The sequence below is a fragment of the Coregonus lavaretus genome, assembly GCF_964263955.1.
Source record: "Coregonus lavaretus genome assembly, contig: HAP1_SCAFFOLD_1695, whole genome shotgun sequence".
Taxonomy (NCBI): Eukaryota; Metazoa; Chordata; class Actinopteri; order Salmoniformes; family Salmonidae; genus Coregonus; species Coregonus lavaretus.
In genome coordinates, this window is record NW_028164212.1 from 42,066 (window position 1) to 67,986 (window position 25,921).

General features: G+C 45.1%; 1 protein-coding gene across 2 annotated transcripts in view; it reads left to right on the forward strand.

Moving 5' to 3' along the window:
• Nucleotides 1-25,921, forward strand: part of LOC311117316 (septin-9-like) — a 77,806-nt gene that overhangs the window by 35,316 nt on the left and 16,569 nt on the right. The window contains exons 1-6 of one of the 2 annotated variants that reach the window (XM_084192278.1): nt 2,079-2,114; nt 13,081-13,302; nt 17,990-18,118; nt 18,339-18,420; nt 22,928-23,065; nt 25,773-25,890. In XM_084192278.1, the coding sequence (XP_084048404.1) occupies nt 13,116-13,302; nt 17,990-18,118; nt 18,339-18,420; nt 22,928-23,065; nt 25,773-25,890 (654 nt within the window). In that variant the 5' untranslated portion in view covers nt 2,079-2,114; nt 13,081-13,115. Of the gene's footprint in view, nt 1-2,078; nt 2,115-13,080; nt 13,303-17,989; nt 18,119-18,338; nt 18,421-22,927; nt 23,066-25,772; nt 25,891-25,921 lie in introns of those variants that run through there. The other variant, XM_084192277.1, reaches the window with a different exon arrangement.

The window sequence follows — 25,921 nt, forward strand, 5'->3', positions numbered from 1 at the left end:
GTGTCATCATGTTTATTTGGGCCTGCTAGTCCTCTGGTATGTGTTGTGGAATGATTGGGATCCTGTGAATTCCAGGGGCCCAGGAACAAAGGGCTGGAGCAGGTCATTGAAGGGTTGTAAATTAGGGACAGACAGGAGGACCAGGGGGATGGACAGGCTGGCTTCTTTCAAACCTGGGGGGAGGGAAGGAAGGATGAGGTGTAGAGGAGCAGGGACAGTGTGTCTGCACACACACACACACACACACACACAGAAACGGCAAGGCGCCAGCCGAACAGAAGCATGTGGAAGCCTTAAGAATGAGTGTGCTCGCATACTCCCTTAAAAGAACTTCGCTTGAAAAACAAGAAAAAAGCGGCAATAGTACTGTTTGTCCATCTTGAGATGCCGTAGCCAGTATACACTTCCTCAAAATAGTCAGAATTAATCTAAGATAACTCAAGAAATCAATTAATTTGGGATTCATTGAAGAATCCCAACTGGTGACCAATGACAGACGAATGGGCGTAGATTTTGGCTCACGAACTTCAGCTTGCCTCGAGAAAGAATATTGTGTGAACGAACAGCCGAACAAACCCTTGCCCCAAAATGTCGTCATAATTTTTATTTTATTTTTTATTTAACCTTTATTTAACCAGGTAAGCCAGTTGAGAACAAGTTCTCATTTACAACTGCGACCTGGCCAAGATAAAGCAAAGCAGTGCGATAAAAACAACACAGAGTTACATATGGGGTAAAAAAACATAAAGTCAAAAAATACAACAGAAAATATATATACAGTGTGTGCAAATGTAGCAAGTTATGGAGGTAAGGCAATAAATAGGCTATAGTGCAAAATAATTACAATTAGTATTAACACTGGAATGATAGATGTGCAAGAGATTATGTGCAAATAGAGATACTGGGGTGCAAAAGAGCAAAATAAATAACAATATAGGGATGAGGTAGTTGGGTGGGCTAATTTCAGATGGGCTGTGTACAGGTGCAGTGATCGGTAAGGTGCTCTGACAACTGATGCTTAAAGTTAGTGAGGGAGATAAGAGTCTCCAGCTTCAGAGATTTTTGCAATTCGTTCCAGTCATTGGCAGCAGAGAACTGGAAGGAATGGCGGCCAAAGGAGGTGTTGGCTTTGGGAATGACCAGTGAGATATACCTGCTGGAGCGCAGACTACGGGTGGGTGCTGCTATGGTGACCAATGAGCTAAGATAAGGCGGGGATTTGCCTAGCAGTGATTTATAGATGGCCTGGAGCCAGTGGGTTTGGCGACGAATATGTAGTGAGGGCCAGCCAATGAGAGCGTACAGGTCACAATGGTGGGTAGTATATGGGGCTTTGGTGGAAAAACAGATGGCACTGTGATAGACTACATCCAATTTGCTGAGTAGAGTGTTGGAGGCTATTTTGTAAATTACATCGTCAAGGATCGGTAGGATAGTCAGTTTTACGAGGGCATGTTTGGCAGCATGAGTGAAGGAGGCTTTGTTGCGAAATAGGAAGCCGATTCTAGATTTAACTTTGGATTGGAGATTCTTAATGTGAGTCTGGAAGGAGAGTTTACAGTCTAACCAGACACCTAGGTATTTGTAGTTGTCCACATACTCTAGGTCAGACCCGTCGAGAGTGGTGATTCTAGTCGGGTGGGCGGGTGCCAGCAGCGTTCGATTGAAGAGCATGCATTTAGTTTTACTAGTGTTTAAGAGCAGTTGGAGGCTACTGAAGGAGTGTTGTATGGCATTGAAGCTCGTTTGGAGGTTTGTTAACACAGTGTCCAATGAAGGGCCAGATGTGTACAAAATGGTGTCGTCTGCGTAGACGTAGAGGTGGATCTGAGAGTCACCAGCAGCAAGAGCGACATCATTGATATACACGGATAATATATGCACAAACTATTCTGAACTGTTTCGGATGGGAAGCATGCAGAAGCGTTTACCCTTTCTCTCTCTGTTGAAGATGTTTTGTGTTGAGGGGAGGGTGGTGTGAGTGAGAGGGGGGTGTGGCATGCCTGTGGTCCAGTGTCACATGACTGGGTGAGGTGGGAGGGGCTGTGGTGTTCCTCAGTGACTGGACTGGCTCTCACTGGAGGGTTGCTCTTCAGCACGGGACAACACACACGGTGAGTTTGGGGTTCTGCCTTTCTCGCAGTGTGTACTGTGTGTGTGTGTGTGTGTGTGTGTGTGTGTGTGTGTGTATGTGAATGAATGAATGTGTGTGGTTTCCTTGTTCTCCCCTCTCTCTTTTTCTCTGCTTTTCTTTTTCTCCCTCTGTCTCTTCTAGTTTCCTGTTGTTTCTCAGTTTGTCTGTGGTACAGTACTAGCTCTCGCTTTACTCTGCTGTCCAGGAGCACCACTACTGTGTGAGTGTGCATGTTTCTGTGTTTATATGTTACAGAGTGTGTATTTGTTTGTCTTGTTAGTAAGTTCCACTCAGATGTACTGAGGTGTGACTGTAGAGGGGAATAGGCTTTTTGTGAAGTTTCTCTGCGTTGTACTGTACTCCCAGTACCCTGCATTGTTGCTGGTTCATCCTCTAGTTTTCCTCTGTTGTACTGAGCTCTTGGGGGTTGGGGGGCGGAGCGGGGGAGGACAGAGGGAGCACAGAGTGGAGGGAGGGTGTCTCTCTAACATGGCGTCTGCAGCTCCAGGGCCAAGCCTTGTAATCAATCCTGGGAGGTGAGGGGGTTGTTTTCATAACCACAGCACTGCTTCTCTGCTGCTGCCATGTTACATTATGTTTCTCTGTTTCTGCTGGGCTCAGGTTCATTTCAGCTCTCCTTTCCCCTCCTCCCTCGTTCTGTGTTTCCTCTAACTTTCCTCTAACAACATGATCCACACATGGGGCTGTGTAATGCTGGAACTGACATTGATCCATGACATTGCTGTATTGCATACAGACCAGGTACAGAACATGGAGAGAGGCTGTGCAGAGCAGTACTTTCAAGTGGAGTGATTTCCACATGTGGAAAGAGGCAGATGCTTTTAGTATTGGGTGTGAGACCCTGCTGTGAAGTAGTCTCCGTCCGGCCGTTCAAGGTGAAGAAAAGTAGTCCCTGTAGTTAAAATGATGGAGTGATGTGTCTGGAAAGTGGAGATATATGACTCTCTCTCTTTTCTGTCTCTTTCATCCCTCTCTCGCCCTCTCCTTTGAGTGCATATTGCATATTGCTGTTCTTATTGGCTGTCACAGTAAAAGCAGAACTATGGCACTGCTCTGACAATCGCTTCTCTCAACCTATGTTTTGTTTAAACAGGTTTGACCCCAGCTATTTTACATAGGCGTAGTTCACTGATGATATTAGGCGGTTAAAAATACGCATAAAAACGCAACCGCTCTTGACCTTTGAGTCAGTCGGTTCTGATTTACACACACACTAGTTCAAAGGAGCTCTGTTTTCTGGACAGTTAGGTGCTCTGGTGCATTGCCAGGCGAGAACAGACAGCGTGGCTTTTCAACAGCTGCTGATGTGATGCTGGAAAGGTCGTCAGTACCTCTGCATTCTCGTGTGTGTGTGTGTGTGTTAGATTCCCCAGTCCAGAGTAAACTTGTCATCATACATCAAAGCTGCATGATATGGGTCACTAAGGTGGTTTAGTGCAACTCCTTTGAAATCGGTCCTCTCCTAATTCTCTCCCTGAGGTTATTTCTCTCTGTAGTCGTACCAGTGGCTCGGGGCAGAGAGGTCAGTCGAAGGTCAGATTCCGGAACCCTGCACCCCAACACTAGCTGTCAGAGAACAATTCCACACTGATACACTGACCTCACCAAGACAAACGACCGGCAGTAGCATGACCTGTAATAGGTTACTGCTATTGCTGCTGGCTAATGGCTCATTCTCTTAGCTTCTCTGAAGAGGGCTCATAGTTAATATCATTAGATGGACCTTGTTACAATTAGCATTAGGCTAATGATGACTGAGGCAGAAACTGAATGGTAACTAGGCAGAAACTGAATGGTAACTAGGCAGAAACTGAATGGTAACTAGGCAGGCAGGTTACATTTGTGCAGGTTAGGGCTAAAGACACTTCTAAACTGAAAAGATAAGAACGATTTTAATTTTGAAGTGGACTCTTTCACTTCCATTTGAAGCTGTCTTGCCAACTCCTATAGTCAAACATGATTGGCATGACAACGGCCATAGTAGTTAGCTATATAGCACAGACTGATCTGGGACCAGGCTAAGAGGTGGTGTCGTAGGAGGAATCTACAGTTGGTGTAAAAAGATCCTGCTCGAAATAATGAGGAAATGGTCCTCTGCATACTTTCACCAGACAATGCTGCATATCTAACCTCAAACTAAGTGCGTGAGCGTGCACATTCATGCGTGTCTGTGTGTGTGTACCTTTGTGTCTCTCTGTGTTGATGTGTGTTTATATTACACAGATAGATCAAGTCCCTGTACTGTGTAGGCAGTTAGGGTTCCTTGCATTTTTGTTGTTGTTTTTTACCCCCTTTTTCTCCCCAATTTCGTGATTATGATCTTGTCTCATCACTGCAACTCCCCAACGGGCTCGGGAGAGGCGAAGGTCGAGTCATGCGTCCCCCGAAACATGACCCACCAAACCACGCTTCTTAACACCCGCTCGCTTAACCCGGACGCCAGCTGCACCAATGTGTTGGAGGAAACACCGTTCAACTGACGACCGAAGTCAGCCTGCAGGCGCCCAGCCCGCCACAAGGAGTCGCTAGAGCACGATGAGCCAAGTAAAGCCCCCCCGGCCAAACTCTCCCCTAACCCGGACGACGCTGGGCCAATTTTGCGCCACCCTATGGGACTCCCGGTCACGGCCAGTAATGTCACAGCCTGGGATCGAACCCCAGGCTGTAGTGACGCCGCAACACTGCGCCACTCGGGAGGCCCACATTGTCTGTTTTCTGTCAGAAGCAGTGACTGGTCAGATAGAGGCAGATAACAGCACTGCAGCATGACTGAGTTAACCCCTCAACCCTTCTGTCTGTCTAACATCACTCTGGAACAGACTCAAACCCTAACCATATCACTGTCTGTCTAACATAACTCTGGAACTAACCCTAACCCTATCACTGTCTGTCTAACATAACTCTGGAACAGACTCTAACCCTAACCCTATGTAGGTATGGAGTGCTGTTTGTAAAGTTAACGATATTGATGTAGTTTTATAAGGTCGATGCACATTCTAAAAATATGTTGGAGATTTAGAACACGTGCTCTTCGTTGTTTTATGTCTTTACATTTTTAAATGAGTGTCTGAGATTGTGTCATGTATTGGGCATACAGATGTGTTTGGCAAACATCTCTACACACACACCAGTACATATCCCCAGCGGCAGGTGACACCATCTGCTTTCACAGCCCTGCGGGGTCGTAGGCCACATTCTCAGGGGACCAGAAATGGAGAGGACCCTGGGAAACGGGCTTGGCTACACAAACACACCCGCATATTAGCACACACTTCCCCGGTTGATTTTGGGGCTTCTCTTTGGGTCTGGTTAGGGGGTATTTGTACCATAATGCAGAGTAATGCCTGGTGTTACTGGCCTGTCTCCGTACTGCTGTGTCAGCCTCTGTCGTATGACGGTGACTCATCATGTGTGTACTGTACATGACAATGGCTTCAGTGTCCCTGGGTCTGATGGCTCAGCTGCATTGTTGATAATGCCAGGCGTACTTCTGTTGTTTGCATGCATCGTCATCTCTTCCCCTCTTTCTCCTCTGTTTCTCAACCTGAGAAATCCATAGGAATCAATAGGAAGAATGAAACCAGGACTCAGTCACAACTAGTTGGACTTAGACTGTTAGAGGAAGTCTGTTTTCTGATTTCTTGATTAATAATAGTTAGTTTATGGAGTAGCGTATTCACTTTGCTTTAGAAAGGAGCTTCTGGACAAAATGTAATTGTAAACATGGAGACTGGAGAGATGGCTCCTCACTCTGGCTATAGACGACAGGCGGGGACTATCTTCTGCCCTCCTTATGGATCCCTCTTTATTTCTTTATTTCTTTCTCTTGTTCTCTCTCTTGTGAGTCTAGGAATGTGGAGAAAAAGCAATAGATGTTTCTAGAGTACACTCATAAAAAGGTTTGTGACCAGCACAGTGAGGATGGAACTGTCCTATTTGTAAAGTGCTTATGAATGAGCCCCATTGACATGTTTGACACGGTTCTCAGCAGGGCAGCTGTGTATACTTGTATGACCCCCCCCCCCCCCATGTCATATCAGTTAGGAGAGGAATGATGTCATAAACATATACTCAAAACATGTAAGGCCACACTTCATTTGCATAGTCCCAAATAGATGGTTTGTAGATGTTCAGTTGTTGTTCAACTAACTGTCAACAACATTTCAACTAACTATCAACTAACCGTAGCCCTAACCCTAACCTTTTGATTAACGTCATCCGACTAATGGTGACCATATCACATTGGGTTGGAAAACTGAAATAATGTTTGCACTAATTGGACAAATTAGGTAATTTAGTACATCCCCGTTTTAAAACATTTTCTCCGTCCTGAAGACAACTCACGTCTTGCCAAAATGTGCAGTAGATGCAGGGCAAGATCATAGACAGTGTAGTTCAGGGGTGTCAAACATATGGATCCGGCCCACGGGGGATTTGAGATATAAAAATAACGAACTTTTTTTGGAATATTTTTTTTGGGTGGGGGACGATCCCGATTGACATTGAAATTACTAAAACCAAATGGAAACTGTGTAGAAATGATAATGACCTACAGTGGGGAAAAAAAGTATTTAGTCAGCCACCAATTGTGCAAGTTCTCCCACTTAAAAAGACGAGAGAGGCCTGTAATTTTCATCATAGGTACACGTCAACTATGACAGACAAATTGAGAAAAAAAAATCCAGAAAATCACATTGTAGGATTTTTTTTTAATGAATTTATTTGCAAATTATGGTGGAAAATAAGTATTTGGTCACCTACAAACAAGCAAGATTTCTGGCTCTCACAGACCTGTAACTTCTTCTTTAAGAGGCTCCTCTGTCCTCCACTCGTTACCTGTATTAATGGCACCTGTTTGAACTTGTTATCAGTATAAAAGACACCTGTCCACAACCTCAAACAGTCACACTCCAAACTCCACTATGGCCAAGACCAAAGAGCTGTCAAAGGACACCAGAAACAAAATTGTAGACCTGCACCAGGCTGGGAAGACTGAATCTGCAATAGGTAAGCAGCTTGGTTTGAAGAAATCAACTGTGGGAGCAATTATTAGGAAATGGAAGACATACAAGACCACTGATAATCTCCCTCGATCTGGGGCTCCACGCAAGATCTCACCCCGTGGGGTCAAAATGATCACAAGAACGGTGAGCAAAAATCCCAGAACCACACGGGGGGACCTAGTGAATGACCTGCAGAGAGCTGGGACCAAAGTAACAAAGCCTACCATCAGTAACACACTACGCCGCCAGGGACTCAAATCCTGCAGTGCCAGACGTGTCCAGGCCCGTCTGAAGTTTGCTAGAGTGCATTTGGATGATCCAGAAGAGGATTGGGAGAATGTCATATGGTCAGATGAAACCAAAATAGAACTTTTTGGTAAAAACTCAACTCGTCGTGTTTGGAGGACAAAGAATGCTGAGTTGCATCCAAAGAACACCATACCTACTGTGAAGCATGGGGGTGGAAACATCATGCTTTGGGGCTGTTTTTCTGCAAAGGGACCAGGACGACTGATCCGTGTAAAGGAAAGAATGAATGGGGCCATGTATCGTGAGATTTTGAGTGAAAACCTCCTTCCATCAGCAAGGGCATTGAAGATGAAACGTGGCTGGGTCTTTCAGCATGACAATGATCCCAAACACACCGCCCGGGCAACGAAGGAGTGGCTTCGTAAGAAGCATTTCAAAGTCCTGGAGTGGCCTAGCCAGTCTCCAGATCTCAACCCCATAGAAAATCTTTGGAGGAAGTTGAAAGTCTGTGTTGCCCAGCGACAGCCCCAAAACATCACTGCTCTAGAGGAGATCTGCATGGAGGAATGGGCCAAAATACCAGCAACAGTGTGTGAAAACCGTGTGAAGACTTACAGAAAACGTTTGACCTGTGTCATTGCCAACAAAGGGTATATAACAAAGTATTGAGAAACTTTTGTTATTGACCAAATACTTATTTTCCACCATAATTTGCAAATAAATTCATTAAAAATCCTACAATGTGATTTTCTGGAGAAAAAAATGCTCAATTTGTCTGTCATAGTTGACGTGTACCTATGATGAAAAGTACAGGCCTCTCTCATCTTTTTAAGTGGGAGAACTTGCACAATTGGTGGCTGACTAAATACTTTTTTTCCCCACTGTACATTTACAGTCTCTTCACTCTGTCCAGCTTGATAACAGTCATCTAAACTAATGCTAGACGTTCAGTGAGCATAGAAAATTCAAAAAGCGATGGATAGAGGACTATCTTTGGCAAATTTTGACGGCAAGGACATATAACCAATTTTAAGTGTGGCCCTCCAGACCTCGGTGAAGACTGAATGCGGCCTGCGGGGCTAAATGACTTTGGCACCCCTAGTGTAGTTGGTTTGGTTTTGAGTGGTATTTTCATGTAGGGCCTGTTTGTAGTTAGCTGGCTGGGAAGTGGGATTGCCCCAAGCTTTACATGGAGAGAATAAATCAGATCGATTCAGTCCCCTCTCCTCTCTTCTCCTGTCTACTCCTCTCCTCTCTCTGGTATTGGGACTTCTGTCTTTATTTACAGAGCAAAGCAACTGCATACTCTGCAACGACAGAAGAAAAAAAAACATTCTTCATGGGCCATAATTGAAAACAGGAGTACAACAATTCCAGTAAATCTGGAAAATTCTAAAATTATTTTTCTGTGGATTCTCATCTTGAAATGAAGGAAATCTCAACTGGGCTGTTATAGTTTACATAACTTAACCCATATTTTAGGTTGACACACTCTTTCACAGCAACAACCTGGTTGAAGAGTTTCAAAGGATAGGAGAGACCATTGGAATCTGGGGATGATTAGATGCACATGATAAAATGATGAGGGCCAGGTTGGGAATTTAACCATGACACCAGGGTTAACACCCCTACTCTTACAGTAAGTGTCACCTAAATAAAGGTATTTTAATTAGATGAAAGCCTTTGTCCTCCTCTGTCTTTGCAGTGTCATGAGATCTTTAATAACCACAGTGAGTCAGGCCATCTGTTTACCATGCCATTCAAAAGACTGCACATCCCATTCAAAAGACGGATACCCAGTAAATGTATGTAGCCTATGTAATGTAATCCACTCAATTCCAGGAAATGATCATAAGAGGGATCCATCCATGACAACATATTGCCCACATAGTGAACCTGATTGCTGTTGACTGTTACTATTCAACTGACTCCTATCTTCCAGACATATGGTCTTAAAACAGGACATCTGTTCTACTCAGAAACATTGATAACTCTCCCTATGAATACCCTGTTTATAATGCATTACAATCACATAAAGCTTCATATGCCATGCATAATGCTTTATAACATTCTGGGAAACTGACTGGAACCATACTCAATGGATGAGATGTTTGTAAAGATGAGACGCACACAACCCTCATCCATTCCTCTGCTTTCCTTGACTGGTTAACTGGTCCTTCTCTCCCTGTCCCTGTGTGATAACGTGCTGCTGATGTCTCCCAGCTGTTTAGGTGAAACGGCCAACCAGACGTTGTAACTAATGAAGGCGTCAAGGGTCATCTCAGATTTATAGGGTCATTTTCCAAAAAGCACTCAGACACCTATGTTTCAGTGCTGCACAGCAGGCCAAGACATCCCTTAAAAATACCAAATACTACATCCAATCAGTTCCATGTTATGCACTTTGGCAAGACATATTGGCTGACATACTGTAGAGCCCTCAAACTCAACTCTGGACCTCGAAGCCAGTTCCACTGCTTTTTTTAATTGTTCCCCTCTAATCAGAGACAGATTTAGACCTGGGACACCAGGTGCGTGCAATTAATTATCAGGTAGAACAGAACCAGCAGGCTCCGGACCTCGTAGGGTAAGAGTTGAATACCCCTGCTGTAGAGTTTTTAGAGTTAGTTTACTTAATTTTCAGGTCTCCTTGAAAAAGAGGGGTTTTAACCTGCAGGGATTTTATCTTGGTTAAATAAAGGCTACATTTACTTCACAAGTTTGCACAACGTCTTAGCAGTGCAGTCAGAGAGAAAGGTTGTCTGGCTCTCTTGTATGTGTTGTTGGTTGGTAGTATACCTAGTGTCAGCGGGTTCATGAGTTGTCATGGCAACGGAGTCCCTTTATTTAACGTATAGTGTTAGACCGCCAGGAGATTCTGTTAAAGCCAAATATATAATACATAAACTAGCTGGCTGCTAAGGCTGCTGGGATACCGCCTGTAAACACAATGAATCCTATAACTCATCATCAGATATTTATCATGCACAACATTCATTGTAGAAGACCACCACTGTCATTCTGCAGCAACGTCAAGTAGTAAGCCAACTGGGGGAATTTAACCTTTGACCATCTGACCCAAAGGGACACACATTAGCCACAGTCCCACTCTCATTAAAGTTCACGGACTCGCTTGATAGTACTCAGAATGTACAAAGCTAGGGTTGTTACAATCCCTTGAATCGCGATACTGGTATCGTCCCGGCCCTAATTGAGATGCAGGACGTCCCTCTAAACCCTCGAAACTTTCTTTACCACCAGGAATGGGAGATTAGTGTGTGTTTCTGTTTACTTCTTGTTAAACAGGCCCAAACACAGCCAAGACGTACCCAGCCCTCTGGCTCCCTGTAGAGGGAACAGACAGGTACATGTATGGCCCATCCTCCCAAAGGGGTGCTGCAGTGTCCACTGAAGAGGGACAAGCTGTGACTCTTATTAAACCAAGAGAGGGTCGAGACACTATCGCCTTGTCTTGTTAACCATGATCCTTCACTCCTCACCTTGCAGATCGTGTTGTAACACTCATCATAGCAGTTCTGTACCATGGTCAGATAGAGTTATGCCCCATCCTCTCCAAAGGGGTGCTGCAGTGTCCCCTGAAGTGGGAAGGGAAAAGGGTGAGCAGTGACTCTATTTGGGATGGACACTGCGTTGTCTTGTCTCTGTAACCATGGAGATGAGCCATCGCACTTCACCTCACCCAATTAGTATTTTACATCAGTCGGAGCCTTTTGTAAGTAACTCTGTTTACAGTACATGACTGGCATATGAGGTTAGCCGGACAGAGATAGCCTGGTCACCAGGTCTGTTTGTGCTTTAGCCAACTCCTCAGTCATCCTTTCTTCTACTGTATGCCATGACAACAAACATGACAGAAGAGTTGGCTGAAGCACAAACAGATCTGGTGACCAGACTATCTATGACCAACCACCCTCATATGCCAGTCAAGAACTGTAAACGGAGGGTAGAGCCAGGTATTGGAAGTTAGAATAGTGAAATGTTGATCAGTATTACTCTGTACCTGATGCAGTGGAAACTACTGGAGGAGAGGGCCCTTTATAACTAGCTGATTGGTGTCTGGACCAGGATGGGGAAGTGGTGTTTAGGCCAGTTAGAGGTAGTTCCCTATAGGCTAGGTGTGTCTCTTACTCTACCCGTTTCTATGGAAACACTGTTACTTTGACATCATACTCAATTCACAAGACCGTTTTCAAGTATCAAGTGTTATTATCAGGGAACAAGATATACTGGCCTATTCTCTTCCTACCAGAAGCTAGTGTAGTAGTCTTTACGGTGAACTCTGGGATTTTCCTGGGCTTCTCTCTTCAGTGTTGTTGTTATCGGAGTTGGAACTAGCTGGATGTTTGAGGGAGGGAGTGGAGGGGGGAGGAGGGAGTGGAGGGGGGGGGGGGGGGAGTGGAGGGGGGGGGGGGAGTGGAGGGGGGATGGAATCTTGATGGCTGTACAATTCTTGTCAGCCTGCCCTGGTGGCTCCAAGAGAGGAGCTGACTGTCCTCCTTGACGTGTGTGTGTGTGTGCGTGTTCGAGACTGCCCTCCTGAGTGTGGTGTGCGAGACTGCCCTCCTGAGTGTCGTCCTGAATAGCACCGTTGAGCCCAGAGTTGTGAGTAGGTCAGGTTTCAGCCCCAGTGATTTACATTTACATTTTAGTCATTTAGCAGACGCTCTTATCCAGAGCGACTTACAGTTAGTGAGTGCCTACATTATGTTTTTCATACTGGCCCCCCGTGGGAATCGAACCCACAACCCTGGCGTTGCAAACGCCATGCTCTATCAACTGAGCTACATCCCTGCCGGCCATTCCCTCCCCTACCCTGGACGACGCTGGGCCAATTATTCGCCGCCCCATGGTTCTCCCGGTCGCGGCCGGCTCTTTTCCACTCTCTCATCATCAGCAGGACCATATTAAACAATATGCCTGATGATCAGGCACCACCCAGCATACATGGTTAAAATGAGTTAGAATCCACAGGGAGGTCCTCCTATAACTCAGGAAAATGTGTTTACAATATACAGAATATTCAAGTGTATATGCTTGTATACGAGCCCTGCGGTGGTCAGACAAACATGCACTGTGTATCTAACCCTCTGTAGGGACTGTTTACTTAAAATATGACTGTTGAGTAAGTGTGTGACTGTAGACGGCTCCGGGTGGTGCTGAAACACGGTCGCTTCAGTAATACATAACAGGTAGTGTTATAGAGGGGGGCTTTCTTTACATTTCCTTAGTTTATGGTCCGCTAGTCTGCACCTCGTCAACTTTTACACTGTAGTTGTCCTGATGTGCTCAACTGTCTGTTAGTATTAGCAGGGCTTTGGCCCATGTTAGGTCCTAATGTATGGATATTTGTTCAGAGGCTGGTGTGTGGGCTCTAACCCAGGTCTAGCTTGGTTATTATCTATCCAACTCCTTCACTTGTTTCTGATGTTTCTATACTCACTGTATATGTTTAATATAGTATAACTGTATAAGTTGGTTACTTGAATCTATAAGGTTTTTGTTATCTCGCTACTTTAAATTATTTTCTTTATTTCACAGTAGAAAGCTCATCTGTGTCCAGTATGTTTCAACGATACATGATCACACGACAGGAAATAAATGGTTTATCTACTCGTGCTGACAACATTTATTTATCTCTCCCTCTCTCCTCAGGGTCAGAGGTCACTACCAGCTACAGCAGTAGAGCCATGTCTGAGGTGGCCGTGCCCGAGATGATGATGCCACCCCTGGCGGTGCCTGCAGCATGCCAGGTGGAGAAGCCTGTGCCAGGTCCTGGCATGGGGGACTTCAGCTATGTGGGCATCGATGCCATCCTGGAACAGATGAGGAGGAAGGCCATGAAACAGGGTTTTGAGCTCAACATCATGGTAGTGGGTGAGTTAACATGGAGGGGAGAGAACACATGCACACAAATTCAATCAATCACATTTATTTTATAAAGCCCTTTTTATGTCAGCTGTTGTCACAAAATACAACGAGCAAGCAATGCAAATGGAATACACAGACACAACATCATGGTAGTGGGTGAGTTAACATGGTTAGAGACGGATGCATGTGTACTGTATCATAGGTTTACATCATATGAGGTCACCATCTTGGTCTGCTGTTATCCAGCCTGAAGAAACACATGCCAACAGGTGATGGTGTGTGATAGGGCCTAGGTTGTGTTATGGTGAGAGGCTGAGCTACTGTTATTCAAGGAGGATATATCTCTAATTAAACCAGAGGATCTCTGTAATCAAGAAGGCTCTCATCACACACACACACACACACACACACACACACACACACACACACACACACACACACACACACACACACAAACACCCACACACACAGCCTTTTGACACTCTCCCACCATGCTAACACTCCCTCATTAGTGTGTGATGGCTCCTTTTTAAAACAGTAGCTTTTTACAACACACGCACACACCTTCCTTCACCAGAGACCAGTGCCTATAAAACCCCTTTGCCATGCTGTCTCCACACCGCGTCTCCATTTGAAAGATGTCGCGACTGTCAGTCTGCTCTGTGGGTTCTTTCCGTGGATAAAACGGCTCACTTAGACTACAGCCTACAGGGGTACTTCAGAGAGGGAGGATGCAGACTCATCCATGGAAAAGAAAATCCAACACTACCACTTAGTCTCCTGCAGTGTATAAGTGCACTCAGGTGTAATGTCATTTAAGTCTGCCTGTGAGAACAGAGCTGTAGGGAAGGAGACAGAATATAGGACGTTAGGTTAATCTTTGAATTTATCTATGCTACAGACTGCTCTGGTATATAAGAAGAATACTGAACAAAAATATAAATGCAACGATTTTACTGAGTTGCAGTTCATATAAGGAAATCAGTCAATTTGGGGGGTGAGGCAGGGCCCAGTGTTAGTGTCTCTGTTCTCTCTCTCTGTGGTGTGGAGTCTGCCGACAAATCTACATTCCTCTCACATTCCCCTGTGGTTGGCCCTAGTGTCCCGGATACAGCGCTTGGCAACCTGCCACCCATTCAGCTCAGGGCTGACTGTAGACTACGCCATCACTAAAGACATGAGACCCGGGCAGACGGGGACATACACACACACACACACACATAAATATATACAAACACACACACACACACATACACACAGCTGCAGCATGGGTCAAGCGATCACCCACACACACACCAGGGGGGAGAAGAGCGCCATCTTAATCTGAACCATCACCCTGTCAATCTGTGGTACTTCTCCAGATGTTATTCAATTGGGACAGTGGGAACGTAATGGCAGCCTACATCCCGTGTGTTAGCTACCTGGTTTATGGAAGCTGATTCTGCTGGGCATACCTCCACACTCCTTATATGATAACCAGCCTTGACCCTCAGTCACACACTGCTAATCTAATGATACCTCCACACTCCTTATATGATAACCAGCCTTGACCCTCAGTCACACACTGATAATCTAATGATACCTCCACACTCCTTATATGATAACCAGCCTTGACCCTCAGTCACACACTGCTAATCTAATGATACCTCCACACTCCTTATATGATAACCAGCCTTGACCCTCAGTCACACACTGCTAATCTAATGATACCTCCACACTCCTTATATGATAACCAGCCTTGACCCTCAGTCACACACTGCTAATCTAATGATACCTCCACACTCCTTATATGATAACCAGCCTTGACCCTCAGTCACACACTGCTAATCTAATGATACCTCCACACTCCTTATATGATAACCAGCCTTGACCCTCAGTCACACACTGCTAATCTAATGATACCTCCACACTCCTTATATGATAACCAGCCTTGACCCTCAGTCACACACTGCTAATATGTCTGTAAGTCTGAGCTAAAGATGTAAAATACCAGGCGTACAGCGGACAGTAAAAACCAGCCTTTGAGGTTCTGCTGAATAGGGCTGATCTCTGGACAACCAGGACTCCTGGGTCTGTGTTTATCAAGCATCTAAGAGTAGAAGGGCTTATCTAGGATCAGGTCCTCCCTGTCTATAACAATCTGATTCATTATAATCTAAAATGCAAAACGTATCCTAGATCAGCACTCCTACTCTGAGATGGTTACTAATGGTTAATACATTTGTATTGTTGTATTGATACCCTATCCTTCCTCTCCAAAATCTGGCTGATCTTTGGGTCCAGCCATTCAGCCAGGGGGATTAGTAATGTAGCATTTCTACAGCCCATCCCACTGAGCCCTGACCTAGGTCCCATAGCTCACAGGATTCCCCTCTTCAGGCTCAGCCATTCATACCAACCATTCAGGGGAATTCTAGGCCCCCTAAAAATGTGATACAGTACCGCTGGTATGGGGCTTCAACAGCACGAGCACAGGGTTGGTATGGCCTGTATAATGCACATCTCTTCTTAACAATCACATCGGTCCCCGAACGGGCAATTCTGGTTTTCATAACAGATTAATAATCCAAAATGTATTCTAAGTATTGTATGGCAATGTTTCTGTGGTATGGTTTTTGATCGGAGTACAGTAAGTAGTTAATTCTTATATGTGGTGGAAACACTGGAGAGGTTCTCTGGAAAGCTTTGATTCTTTAGGTCCGAAGCAAACACAAATGTGTTGTAAAGGGACGGTACTGTACCAGTTCCCATAATGTTATAGGTCGGAAGTCAAGACACTGAGGGCCCATTTATTAATCGGTTGTTTGAAGCCTTAAATCCCAAATGAAGTTTAAACATATAAACCTCCATTATTATGCAACTCTGTGTGTGTGTGTGCGTGCCTGCCAGCCTGCGTGCAACAGAGGCCCTGAGCTCCAGTCTCAGTGTGGACTTAACCAGACTGTGAACTAAACTGTGTGGGTTATCTGTCCAGGGGCCATACACACTACACTCTCCCTCGTTAACCCAGGGGCCACAGTTGATCCCAGGGGCCACAGGTGATGTTGGCGGTACAGTCAGGTGCTACAGGCAACCTTTTGGGTCCACGTACAGTATGTTATTCCCTAATTCTACAATATTCAGGGTTCTATCTAGTCCAGCTGTTTGAACTCTCTCTCCCATAGCCTCTACCTCCTGACCCACACACACACACAAACACACCCTCCTCTCCAGCTGGTTCCTCTCTACTGCTGAGAGAGCAGAACTCTTCTCGACTGCAGTGTTTCATGTCTACCCAGCGTTGCAGATGGCGGTCACATGTCCTGCCCAACAGCTGCCCAAGTCTAATGTTTAATGCTCTATTGCAGGTCTCATCAACTAGATTCAGCCGTCGGCTGATTCTTTTCTTGAGCGGATGGTCAGGGGGCCGGAACATAATTACAAATAATTTGTAGACTGTAAATTTACTGCAAGAAGCCCAAACAGATATTATATTAGACTTAAACATGATCATTTCAAACCTTGCTTACATTTGTATACGATCACATACATCTCTCTATTATGCATGGGAATACTTTGGAACAGATTTCCAAAAAATGTCTGGTGTTTTTACAGTCTTTTATGTCCAAAAATATAAGATTGTTTACAATTAGGGAAACCTGCTCTATTGGTAGAGATAATAGAACAGGGGGAGGTGTGTGTGTGTGCGTCATAAACTCTTGGTGTGTGTGTGTGTGTGTGTGACCCAAAGGTCTTTGTCGACAATGGGCAGTTTATAGTGCAGTGATCTGAGCCAGCGTCAGCTGCACCAACCACAGACGGATGAGTTTCACACTTCTAGAAGAATGGGTTTCTCCAACCAACAGCTCTATGGCGGTCAAGGCTCAGCTCCGTTCAAGGCTCAGTGTGGTTTCTTTGACAGCGGAGCTCTTCCCCAGACTGCAGGTCTGAGCCCTGAAAGGACATGCACTTCCTTTAGGTCAACTTTAATGGGAGGGAGGGAGGGAGGGAGGGAGGGAGGGAGGGAGGGAGGGAGGGCGGGCGGGCCTTGGTCTTGGCCAAGAGACTGAGTCATTATTCTGTACTTGTGACTCATCTCAGAGCCACAGAGAAAATGGTGAAAACAACACCGACGTAACGTGTGTGTGTGTGTTTGTGGGGGCCCCCCACTGCAGCCAAAATCTTGTGAAATAGTGTCTCTTTCTCCCCTGAGTGGCTGTGACAGGCTGGAACAGCTCTGGTGTTAAATTCTCTTTGTCTCGGTTTGAAATAATGAGGCCATGCTAGTCATTCATTACACCACTGGAATGAACCTGTTAGTGGGAAGAGTGTCTGAAGAATGTTATGCAGAAAGGTGAGAGGAAGTCCACCATTGTTAGAGTAGTCTATTCCCTAAAGTCAGACTAGATGAGAGGGTATTGGTTCAAATCAAGCCATGGACTACTGTTTTACCTTCATTATGTGTAGCTCAGTTGGTAGAGCATGGAGCTTGCAGCTCCAGGGTTGTGGGTTCGATTCCCACGGGGGACCAGTACGAAAAAAGTATTTAATGTATGTAGTCACTACTGTAAGTCACTCTGGATCAGAGCGTCTGCTAAATGACTAAACTGTCAATTGTGGCTTTATTCTATTTATTTGCACGACCAATGTGTATGATATTCAGTTGTGTGTTACCACTTGTGTTCTACGTGTGTTTGTGTGTGTGTGTGTATAGGGCAGAGCGGCCTAGGGAAGTCCACTCTGATGAACACCCTGTTCAAGTCCAAGGTGAGCCGTAAGTCAGTGCAGGCCACGTCCCAGGAGAAGATCCCCAAGACTATCGATATCAAGTCTGTCAGCCACGGTGAGAGGAAGAGGAAAGGAGGAAGCAATCACACCTACTGTTTATTTTACTCCTTCTTTTCTGTACCTCTCCATCTTTCACTTTATCAATCTCACACTCTACTCAGTCTACCTTGTTGTGTTTACAGTCTGAGGTACATTTGGCCTCTCAGAGGTGCTTGTATTCAATCTAACCATCTCTGTATGTCTCTCTGTGTGTGTCTCTGTCTGTCTCTGTTCAGACATTGAGGAGAAGGGGGTGAGGATGAAACTAACTGTTATCGACACGCCCGGCTTCGGGGATCAGATCAACAACGAGAACTGGTACAGTAACAGTACAATCCATAGCTGAAATGTTATATTTATAATATGCTTATATTTGAATGTATGTGTGCATAGATATTTATCTATCTATCTATATCTCTCTCTATCTATATACAGTACCAGTCAAAAGTTTGCACACACCTACTCATTCAAGGGTTTTTCTTTATTTTTACTGTTTTCTACATTGTAGAATAATAGTGAAGACATCAAAACTATGAAATAACACATATGGAATCATGTAGTAACCAAAAAAGTGTTAAACAAATCAATATATATTTTATATTTTAGATTCTTCAAATAGCCACCCTTTGCCTTGATGACAGCTTTGCACACTCTTGGCAATCTCTCAACCAGCTTCACCTAGAATGCTTTTCCAACAGTCTTGAAGGAGTTCCCACATATGCTGAGCACTTGTTGGCTGCTTTTCCTTCACTCTGCGGTCCGACTCATCCCAAACCATCTCAATTGTGTTGAGGTCGGGTGATTGTAGAGGCCAGGTCATCTGATGCAGCACTCCATCACTCTCCTTCTTGGTCAAATAGCCCTTACACAACCTGGAGATGTGTTGGGTCATTGTCCTGTTGAAAAACAAATGATAGTCCCACTAAGCACAAACCAGATTGGATGACGTATCGCTGCAGAATGCTGTGGTAGCCATGCTGGTTAAGTGTGCCTTGAATTCTAAATAAATCACAGGCAGTGTCACCAGCAAAGCACCCCCACACCATCACACCTCCTCCTCCATGCTTCATGGTGGGAACCACACATGCGGAGATCATCCATTCACCTACTCTGCGTCTCACAAAGACACGGCAGTTGGAACCAAACATTTGGATTCATCAGACCAAAGGACAGATTTCCACAAATCTAATGTCCATTGCTCGTGTTTCTTGGCCCAAGCAGGTCTCTTCTTATTATTGGTGTCCTTTAGTAGTGGTTTCTTTGCAGCAATTTGACCATGAAGGCCTGATTCACGCAGTCTCCTCTGAACAGTTGATGTTGAGATGTGTCTGTGAAGCATTTATTTGGGCTGCAATTTCTGAGGCTGGTAACTCTAATGAACTTAATCCTCTGCAGCAGAGGTAACTCTGGGTCTTCCATTCCGGTGGTGGTCCTCATGAGAGGTAGTTTCATCATAGGGCTTGATGATCTTTGCGACTGCACTTGAAGAAACTTTCAAAGTTCTTGAAATGTTCTGTATTGACTGACCTTCATGTCTTAAAGTAATGATGGACTGTCATTCCTCTTTGCTTATTTGAGCTTATTTACACAAATTATCAAGGAACCTACCAGGTACAACCCTAAATCTGTAAACATGGGCACCCTCATAGATATCATCCTGACTAATTTACCCTCTAAATACACCTCCGCTGTCTTCAACCAGGATCTCAGCGATCACTGCCTCATTGCCTGCGTCCGTAATGGGTCCGCGGTCAAACGACCACCCCTCATCACTGTCAAACGCTCCCTAAAACACTTTAGCGAGCAGGCCTTTCTAATTGACCTGGCCCGGGTATCCTGGATGGATATTGACCTCATTCCGTCAGTAGAGGATGCCTGGTTGTTCTTTAAAAATGCTTTCCTCTCCATCTTAAATAAGCATGCCCCATTCAAAAAAAATGCTGAACTAAGAACAGATATAGCCCCAGGTTCACCTCAGACTTGACTGCCCTTGACCAGCACAAAAACATCCTATGGTGTACTACATTAGCATCGAACAGCCCCCGCGATATGCAACTTTTCAGGGAAGTCAGGAACCAATATACACAATCAGTTAGGAAAGCAAAGGCTAGCTTTTTCAAACAGAAATGTGCATCATGTAGAACTAACTTCAAAAGGTTTTGGGACACTGTAAGGTCCATGGAGAATAAGAGCACCTCCTCCCAGCTGCCCACTGCACTGAGGCTAGGAAACACTGTCACCACCGATAAATCTACGATAATCGAGAATTTCAACAAGCATTTTGCTATGGCTGGCCATGCTTTCCACCTGGCTACCCCTACCCCGGCCACCAGCTCTGCACCCTCCGCTGCAATTTGCCCATGCCCCCCCGCTTCTCCTTCACCCAAATTCAGATAGCTGATGTTCTAAAAGAGCTGCAAAATCTGGACCCCTACATATCAGCTGGGCTAGCTGATTAGCCGCCGAAATTGTCGCAACCCCTATTACGAGCCTGTTCAACCTCTCTTTCGTATCGTCTGAGATCCCCCAGAGATTAAAAAGCTGCCACGGTCATCACCCTCTTCAAAGGGGGTGACACTCTAGATCCAAACTGTTACAGACCTATATCCATCCCGCCCTGCCTTTTGAAAGTATTTGAAAGCCAAGTTAACAAACAGATCACCGACCATTTCGAATCCCACCGTACCTTCTCCGCTATGCAATCTGGTTTCCAAGCCACGCTCAAGGGCCTAAACGATATTATAACCGCGATCGATAAAAGACAGTACTGTGCAGCCGTCTTCATCGACCTGGCCAAGGCTTTCGACTCTGTCAATCACCGCATTCTTATTGGCAGACTAAATAGCCTTGGTTTCTCAAATGACTGCCTCGCCTGGTTCACCAACTACTTCTCAGATAGAGTTCAATGTGTCAAATTGGAGGGCCTGTTGTCTGGACCTCTGGCAGTCTCTATGGGGGTGCCACAGGGTTCAATTCTCGGGCCGACTCTATTCTCTGTGTATATCAATGATGTTGCTCTTGCTGCTGGTGACTCTCAGATCCACCTCTACGCAGACGACACCATTTTGTATACATCTGGCCCTTCATTGGACACTGTGTTAACAAACCTCCAAACGAGCTTCAATGCCATACAACACTCCTTCCGTAGCCTCCAACTGCTCTTAAACGCTAGTAAAACTAAATGCATGCTCTTTAATCGAACGCTGCTTGCACCCGCCCGCCCGACTAGAATCACTACTCTCAGCGGGTCTGACTTAGAATATGTGGACAACTACAAATACCTAGGTGTCTGGTTAGACCGTAAACTCTCCTTCCAGACTCACATTAAGCATATCCAATCCAAAGTTAAATCTAGAATCGGCTTCCTATTTCGCAACAAAGCCTCCTTCACTCATGCTGCCAAACATGCCCTCGTAAAACTGACTATCCTACCGATCCTTGACTTCGGCGATGTCATTTACAAAATAGCCTCCAACACTCTACTCAGCAAATTGGATGTAGTCTATCACAGTGCCATCTGTTTTTCCACCAAAGCCCCATATACTACCCACCATTGTGACCTGTGCGCTCTCATTGGCTGGCCCTCACTACATATTCGTCGCCAAACCCACTGTCTCCAGGTCATCTATAAATCACTGCTAGGCAAATCCCCGCCTTATCTTAGCTCATTGGTCAACATAGCAACACCCACCCGTAGTATGCGCTCCAGCAGGTATATCTCACTGGTCATCCCCAAAGCCAACACCTCCTTTGGCCGCCATTCCTTCCAGTTCTCTGCTGCCAATGACTGGAACGAACTGCAAAAATCTCTGAAGCTGGAGACTCTTATCTCCCTCGCTAACTTTAAGCATCAGTTGTCAGAGCAGCTAACCGATCACTGCACCTGTACACAGCCCATCTGTAATTAGCCCACCCAACTACCTCATCACCATATGGTTATTTATTTTGCTCATTTGTACCCCAGTATCTCTATTTGCACATCATCTTTTGCACATCTATCACTCCAGTGTTAATACTAAATTGTAATTATTTTGCACTATGGCCTATTTATTGCCTTACCTCCATAACTTACTACATTTGCACACACTGTATATAGATTTTCTATTGTGTTTTTGACTGTACGTTTTTGTTTATCCCATATGTAACTCTGTGTTGTTGTTGTTTTTATCGCACTGCTTTGCTTCATCTTGTAAATGAGAACTTGTTCTCAACTGGCTTACCTGGTTAAATAAAGGTTAAATAAATAAATAAAAAATATGGACTTGGTCTTTTACCAAATAGGGCTATCTTCTGTATACCATCCCTACCTTGTCACAACACAACCGATTGGCTCAAACGCATTAAGAAGGAAAGAAATTCCACAAATTAACTTTTAACAAGGCACACCTGTTAATTGAAATGCATTCCAGGTGACTACCTCATGAAGCTGGTTGAGAGAATTTGTTTAACACTTTTTTGGTTACTACATGATTCCATATGTGTTAGTTCATAGTTTTGATGTCTTCACTATTATTCTACATTGTAGAAAATAGTAAGAAATAAAGAAAAACTCTGGAATGAGTAGGCGTGTCCAAACTTTTGGCTGGTACTGTATATACAGTTAATATAAATGGTTACCCAATCCATCTCATCTAGATGACTAGTGTACACAGTACTGTATATGACCTCATCTATCCTCTTTCTCTCCCCCCTGCTAACTCCCTCTTCCTGTCTTTCTCACTTGTCTCCCTCTATCCATCCCCCAAAACTCCCCCTCTCCATCTTTCTCTTTTAATCTGCCTCTCCCCTTCCTTCCACTTCCTGTCTCCCCCCCCCCCCTCCACAGTTGGCAGCCTATCATGAAGTTCATTAATGCCCAGTATGAGCAGTACCTTCAGGAGGAGATCAACATCAACAGGAAGAAGAGGATTCCAGACTCACGGGTTCACTGCTGCATCTACTTCATACCCCCTACTGGACACTGGTGAGTGCTGCTACGCGTACTCACACACACATGCGTACATACACACACAGGAAGACGCGCACATGCACAGACACACACATACACACACACACACACACACAGTTAGACGTGCACAGACACACTCACACATTCCTTGTGAAGGGTATGAATGTGTGGAATGTTTCAGGTGAATGTTTAGATATGGCTGGGAGGTAATCAAGCTGATTATTAGCTAAGCTTCATTCTTTGGATATTCAAAAAATAAAAAATGGTCCTATGCTGCTAGTGGGAGCGATAAGAGAACAGTGTGTGTGTGTGTGTGTGTGTGTGTGTGTGCACATGCTTGTCTGTCTGACCCAAAGGTCTTTGTCGACAATAATTGTCATACACACACAAGCACAGTGTCAACGCAACGGTGCTGCTGCCCCCTTTTGTCCTTGACTGAACAGTAAAGAGTATGTAACTGGGAGTTTGTAAAAGGAGGGAGAGTGAGAAAGAAAGAGTGAGAGAGGGAGGGAAGGAAGTGATTTATGTTAGATAAGCAGTGAGTCATAGGCAGAGTCCTACTCAAATAGCCCAGACTCATCAGAACAGAAGAGGAGAACACGGTGAGTTTGCCATGACTTTCTAATACACGTTAGTTATAAAAACAATCTAAAGCCCTGTGCTGTGCCATTCAAATATCAGATATGATGTCGAACGTCATACTGTGCCCTTCTGTGTAACATATACAGCCTATGTATGGGCCAGATTCCCAGCCAGAATGGAGATTCTCCATTGAGTACGCTTTTTAGTCCAGGACTAGGACTGTCTATGTTTGAGAAACCTGCCCTAAATGTACAGTTCATGTTCTGCTACCCCTCACCACCGCTCTGACTTGACCTGTAGTGGATCCTCCTCTGCTCCAGCAGCTGAGAGGGACAGACAGATGTGGAAACACTTACTCTTCCAGACCCCCCTCCATTTCCTGTTTCACAGGCAGCGAGTTGCAACACGTCCCATAACACCCGTTTTCCATGACTGGAAAAAAATGTATTTCTCTCTCTCTTTCGCTATGCCTTGAAACAAACGCATGTGTTTGCCTCCCTGCTCCAAGTTTCTGTCTCGGGTGTTACTGCTGCTCACACATCTGGGCCTGATTGAGCTTTGTATAGAGCTAGCCCCCCATCTGTGGTGTATTGGTTTAACCCAACACTCCTGGGAACCTTAACAGTCTGGGGCGTACCGATATTAAATTCAGGAGAAGCCATTGTATCTGACTATGCTGGTGTCAGCAAATTGAATTTACTAGCAATAGTAGTAGTAGTTACACATTTACCTGAACTAGGGAGGAGGAGGGAAATGTATATTTGAGGATTTCCAGTGTGTGTGTTGGCATCCCGCTCTCGCTCTCATCACAGCAGCTTGATTCTGTTTAGCTTTTGAGACCCTGTTTTGCTTTTCCACATTGCCATGGTGATCTACACACACACAAAATGAGTCATCATAGCCCACCTGTTGGTACAGTATACAGCTATTACCCTTTAATTGAATTTCCCTCCTGTGTCATGTCTGCTCCTCCTTTGCATGTACCCCATAATGGTTCTACCCTTTGTTGCTATGGCCTGTGGTCCTGTCCTGTGGTGGACTGCAGGCTTTGCCCTCATGTCTGTGGTTGTGATTTACAAGAGCGATAGCCATGACATATTGTGCCCCCCCTCCAATATAGCTTGAGCATCGTTTCATGTTCTTCCAGCGTTGCAGATGTCTGTCACATGTCCTGCCCAACAACTATCCAAGTCTGTTTAATACTCTAGTGGGAGCGATAAGAGAACAGTGTGTGTGTGTGTGTGTGTGTGTGTGTGCACATGCTTGTCTGTCTGACCCAAAGGTCTTTGTCGACAATGGGCAGTTTATAATGCAGTGATCTGAGCCAGCGTCAGCTGCACAAACCACAGACAGATGAGTTTCACACTTATGGAAGACTGGGTTTCTCCAATCAGCAGCTCAATGGCGGTCAAGGCTCAGCTCAGTTCAGTTCAAGGCTCAGTGTGGTTTAATTGACAGTTACAGACATGCACTGACTGATGTGGGTCTCAGATATACAGTAGGTTTAGCTAGTGCGTAGAGTATGTATGTGACGCTACTGTACTGTATATCTGTGCTTGGGGCGGCAGGTAGCTTAGTGGGTAAGAGCGTTGTGCCAGTAACCGAAAGGTCGCTGGTTCTAATCCCCGAGCCGACTAGGTGAAAAATCTGTCGATGTGCCCTTAAGCAAGGCACTTAACCCTAATTGCTCCTGTAAGTCGCTCTGGATAAGAGCGTCTGCTAAATGACGTAAATGTAAATGTAATGTAAATGTGCTTGGGTTGCCCTCAGACAGCTGTGCTGTGGGTATTTTTCTTGGAGGATACCGCCCTCTGGTGGTTCTAGGATGTATCACACTGTCGATCCAAATAAGGACTGTTGAACAAGAACTATAAAGCAGACCTGGGTTCTAATACTATTTGAAATCATTTCTAATACATTAGCCAGGCTTGATTGAGCTTGCCTGTTGCAATGGAACCAACAGAAAAGTCCCAAAAGTGAAAACCCTGCCCACCTGGCGCTCCAGGCAGGCTAAAGCGTATACTCAAAGTATGTGAGACATTTCAAATAGTGTTTGAACCCAGGTCTGCTATAAATACAGGTGAACTGAAGCCCCTCTCTCACCCCCCCACCCCCCTCTCGCTCTCGCTCTCGCTCTCAGTCTGCGGCCTCTGGATGTGGAGTTTATGAGGCGTCTCAGTAAGGTGGTCAATATTGTTCCTGTCATCGCCAAGGCAGACACACTCACCCTGGAGGAGAGGGACTTCTTCAAAAAGAAGGTGAGCTCTCTCTCTTTCTTTCGCTCTATTC